The sequence below is a fragment of the Corvus kubaryi genome, unplaced genomic scaffold (assembly GCF_017639235.1).
Source record: "Corvus kubaryi isolate FWS band 111438036 unplaced genomic scaffold, C.kubaryi_AGA036_p1.0 127, whole genome shotgun sequence".
NCBI lineage: Eukaryota > Metazoa > Chordata > Aves > Passeriformes > Corvidae > Corvus > Corvus kubaryi.
This window is the reverse complement of record NW_024580662.1, coordinates 658,685-663,569: the sequence shown is the minus strand read 5'-3', so window position 1 is coordinate 663,569 and position 4,885 is coordinate 658,685. Positions and strand designations below refer to the sequence as shown.

At 63.3% G+C, this 4,885-nt stretch overlaps 1 protein-coding gene across 1 annotated transcript; it reads left to right on the top strand.

Annotated features, from left to right (window-relative positions):
* The first annotated feature begins 725 nt into the window (after positions 1-725).
* On the top strand, positions 726-4,416 carry LIF (LIF interleukin 6 family cytokine). The gene is made up of 3 exons (XM_042022804.1): positions 726-855; positions 2,582-2,760; positions 2,912-4,416. The coding sequence occupies exons 1-3, from the start codon at positions 837-839 to the stop codon at positions 3,347-3,349; spliced, it is 636 nt and encodes a 211-aa protein (XP_041878738.1). The 5' UTR covers positions 726-836; the 3' UTR covers positions 3,350-4,416.
* The last annotated feature ends 469 nt before the right edge of the window (positions 4,417-4,885 follow it).

Below are 4,885 nucleotides of genomic sequence, written 5' to 3'. Positions count from 1 at the left end.
ATCCCCACGAGACGGTGACCCAGCGCCCTCCTGTCCGCCCCAGCACCCTCTGCCCGCTCCAGGCAGGGGACAGCCCCGCCGAGGGAAGGGTTAACCCTGGGGGGGCCGGTCCGGCCTCTCCCCCTGGGTGGGTTTGTCCTTTTTCCTGCAGAAAACCCACCCTTTACTGATAATATTTTTGCCCAAAGGGATGAGCCAGCGGCGGGCTGGGGGACACCGCTGCCACCGCGGCCGTCCCGCCGTGACCAAGGAGTGCGGGACCCCGCCACCACTTCCCCCCGCCTTCCATCCCTCCAAAACCTCCAAAAAACCTCAGACCAGGCTTTTTTACCTCCTTCATTTTATTGCCTGCTCCGGCAGCCAGCGGGGAAGCCCCGGCCCGGGGAGGGGGACCCGGGGGTGAAAGTGCTTGCAGCTCCTGAGTCACAGCACGGCACGTTCGCCACCGCGCCTCGACACCCCCGAATCCCACGTGCGGCCGCGCACCTCCCCTGGGGGGCTTCATCTTTCCCAGCCCACCCACTTCCCCGAACCCGCGCGTGAAACAAAAGACGACACAAAACTTCGTGTGACATCAACTTTTTTCAAAAATTCATTTCTAAGAATCATTCATGACTTCCAAACCCTCCGACTTCCTGATTTCCAGTTTCAATAGAAGTAACGATAGCGGGTGATTCTCCCCCACCCCCTCTCCTCCTCCCCTCTTCTTACAACACAGGCTGGCTGCCGGACCGGTATATAAACCCCGAGAAGTCCCCCAGTATGAACATGAATTTCTGAAAACTTCCTCTGCCAACACCAATCCCTATTAAGTCGCTCCCGGGACGCGGCTCACAATGAAGTTCGTGCCGGCAGGTAAAAAAAAAAAAAATCAACTTTGGGGACACTATTTCCCCTTCTCCCCTTCCCCCTTTTTTCCTCCCCCCTTCCCTCCTTTTCCCGGTGATGCTCGGGTGCAGGCGGGTCCCGGCTGGATGCCGCCGCTGGAGCCGGAGCGAGGGCTCCCGCCGCGCTGCGTCCCCCCCCGGGATGAGCATCTCTGGGAATTGGCAGCGGGAGCGGAGCGCGGCGCTGGCGCGGTGCAGCCAACATCTGGACACTTATATAACTGGAAATGCTTCCAAGAAAAAAAAATCTCAAGGAGGGGGGGATTTTTTGCTTTTTTGCTTTTTTGTACTTTTAAATACTTTCCCCCCCCCCTCCTGCTTTTCCTCCTTCTGGGTCTCCCGATGCCGCGAGCTGCTGCCGTGTCGGGAGCGCTGGAAGGATGGGGAGGCTGCCAAGTGCAGGAGGTGGGGCTGGAGGGAGCAGCCCCCAGCCCAGAAGCCGTGCTCGGGGTGTCCCACGGGGCAGCACCCACCCGGGACCCCCCACCCACCCAGCCCCTGGCACACGTGGGTGCCGAGCCTCGCCGTGCTCAGCTGTGAAATGGGCAGAGGCAGCGGCCGGGGGGACACAGCGAGAGGGGCTTGTGGGGGGCTCAGGGAATCTGCATCCCCTGGGAACAGCCAGGGCCCCGGGGGCGCGGGGAGACAGGGTCCCCCCGTCCCGGGCGGGAGGGGAGCGGCGGGTCAGGGATCGCAACACGCCCAGGTAAGTCCTCTCCCACCTGGGCAGGGTAAATAAATCGAGGCTTGGATTACCCGGCACCGGCGGCACGTCCGAGGCGCTGACAAGTGCGGGCGACTTCGGCGCTCGTCACGGCCCGGGGATTTCGCCTGGCAGCGCCCCGAGCCGGGGCACGGGACTCCCACCCTGAAGGGGCGCCCTGCTGGTGGCATCCAGGTCACTCAGCAGCGGGGACACCCGGGCCACCCTCCCCGAGGATGCCCAGCGCAGTGGCGGGGCTCCAGAGGCGGTTTGGCCTCCCCGAGCAGGGATGGATCCCGGTTTGGGGGAGTCCCAGTGGACGGGGGGTCGCAGCGCCCCGCTCCCAGGAGGGGACGCCGGGGCGACCCAGCTGCCCGCGGCTCAAGGGTCCCCTTGTTCCACGTCCAGGGATTTCCTGGCTGGAGCCTCTGGCAGCTGCATCGTCTCACCCCGGGGCTCCTCGGCTCTGCGCCCACTTCTCAGGCGGGGAAACTGAGGCAGGCGGTGGGGCCGGGGGCGGGAGGGAGGAGGGAGGGCACGCCGAGAGCAGGTTTCCTTGCGGGAGCCCCGCTGAGTCAGCCGGGCCGGGGTGGGGCCTTGCTCCCGAAGCGCCCGGACCAGGATAACGGAGGAAAAAGCGTTTTGCACGTTTCATTAAACCCGACAGGTCGCCACCGGGCCGGTTGCGAAATGTGGGAATGCTGCGGGGCCCCCCGCCGGGAAGGGAGGCGGGGGAGCGCCTGCCGGGGGGGCAGGTGAGGGCGACGGCAGCGGCCGGGACGGCAGAGCGGGGGGTCTGGGGACTTCCAGCCGAGCTGGACACACGCCCAAGTGGGATGAGTCTCCCCTCCAGCTGGACACTCTCCCTTTGGGTGCCTGGAACTGGGGTCATCCTTGGTGGATGCTCTGCATCAGCAGCAACGTGGTCCCGATGGGCCACCACCGCCTCGTCCCGGTCCCCACCGTGACCTCGGCCTCTCTCCCCACACAGGCGTCGTGCCCTTCGTGGCCCTGCTCCTGCTGCAGCGGCGGCCGGTGGCTGGCCGGGCGCTGCTGGTGACCGGCTCCGGCTGCCCCAGCCACGGCTTGTGCCGCTCCAACGTCCAGGAGCAGACCCGCAGGCAGGTGGCCATGCTCAACGCCACCGCCCAGGAACTCTTCAGCCTCTATGTAAGTGGCACTTGGGGACGGCCAGGGACCACGGCGGGGTGTGAGCCACAAGCGCATGAAGGGGGAGGGCTGGGGACACCGCAGGGACGGTGGCAGGAGGTGGCCGGGGGGGACAGAGGGAACATGGGGTGACGCTCGCCTCTCCTCCCAGCTGAAGTGCCAGGGAGAACCGTTCAGCAGCGAGGCTGACAAGCTCTGCAACCCCGCTGGCATCTTCTTCCCCACTTTCCGCGTCAACCGGACGAGCGAGAGGAAGGAGGTGATGGTGGCCATGTACAAGCTCTTCGCCTTCCTCAACGCCTCGCTGGGGAACATCACACGCGACCAGGAGGAGCTCAACCCCATGGCCAAAGAGCTCCTCGAGCGGCTCCACAACACCACCAAGACCACGCGAGGCCTCATCTCCAACCTCACCTGCCTCCTCTGCAAGAACTACAACATCTTCCAGGTGGACGTCAGGTACGGGGACAGCTCCAAGGGCAAGAGCGCCTTCAAGAAGAAGCAGCAGGGCTGCCAGGTGCTCAGGAAGTACGTGCAGGTCATCGGCCAGGCGGCACGTGTCCTCCTACCTCATCTCAGCCCCTCATGAGCGCCCGCCCCGGCTACGCTGCCCCTGCTGCTGGCCGGCCCCCGCCGCTGCCTCCCGAATTCCCGCCTTCCTATTTATTACCCGGACCCTGCGCTGGCCCCATCCGCCCTCCGGTAATTTATTGCCCCTTGAGGGGGTGAACGTTGCAGCCCGGAGCGTCCCGAGCGGAGCAGAGCCAGCATCCAGCGGGACGAGGCAGCGCATCCCCGAGGAGATGCCGGGGCGTGGGCTGGTCCCGGGATGTGCCTCAGCCCTCCCTGTGCTCCCATGGGGGGAGGGAGCTGCAGGGGCTGGCGGCGGGGCCGGACTCTGTCCCCCACGGACGGTGTCCATCATGGAGAGCAACCGGACAGACACCCCTGAGCACCATCTGAAGCTCCCACTTCCCTGGAAAAAGGATTGTGAGGGAGGACATTGGGATGCGATGGCTGGCAGGGACATGGGGACACGGGCACACGCTCCCCCTGCACATTTTAAGGCTGGGCTCCCCTGCAAGGAGCCGAACTGAGGGTACCCAGTGGCTGTGGTGGCTGGGGCTGGGTCCCACCGTCTGGGACAAGGCCACCTGTGTGGGACAGGCACCCCACTGTGGGGCATCATCCCCCCGCGCGGGCACGGCGGGGCACGGAATGTCCTCTCCTTTGGAAAAGTGCTTTTCCCATTGGAAGAGCTCTGAATGTACTAACAGCCAAGAGCTGGGCTTTGCACGGCTGAATGCAGCCCTGGCATGGGGGCATGGGACAAGGGGACATGGGGACTTGGGACACGGGGACACGGGGACATGGGACACAGGGACATGGGGACATAGGGATGTGGGACATGGGGACGTGGGGACGCAGGGACGGGCCCCGGGCCGGTGGCAGGCGGCGCTGGCTCGCTCCTGGCACCAGAGCGGGCTGTGGGTTATTTATTGCCTCCGTGGAAAGCCCAGCATGCACTGAGAGCTGACTTTTAATAATTTTATCGTTAATAATAATTAATAATTATTAATGAGATTTGTGGTAATATATTCATGGAATTCTATTTAAATATTTATTTTTTTATACTTCTTGCCCTCCTTTTTTTAAATAAACCAACAGAAACAGACTGTATTTGGCTGCTCTTCGATGGGTCCCTTTTGTGCTCACCCTCAGACACCTCTGCTCCCCCAAAGCACCCTCAGGGCTGCCCCAAAACCCCTCAGGCATCGCTGTGCATCACAGTCCCCTGTCACCTTGTTCCTTCCTGCTTTCCCACCTGCTATGGGATGGCTGGTTGGAAATATATTTTTCCAGGGGAAAATGCTTAAATTGACACTCACCAGCTGCTCAAAAGTGCCGGGATGATGTGGGGACCATCCTGGTGCAGGGATTGTCCTGGCATGGGGAGCATCGTGGTGTGGGTACCATGGCAGTGTGGGGAGCACCATGGCATGGGCACCATCCCGATGAGGGGACCATCCCAGTGTGTGGAGCACCATGGTGGGGGGAGCCCCACTTTGGCAGCCCTGGAAGCTCCTGAGGAAACAGGGAAAGTCTGGGAAGAGGCTGAGGGAGC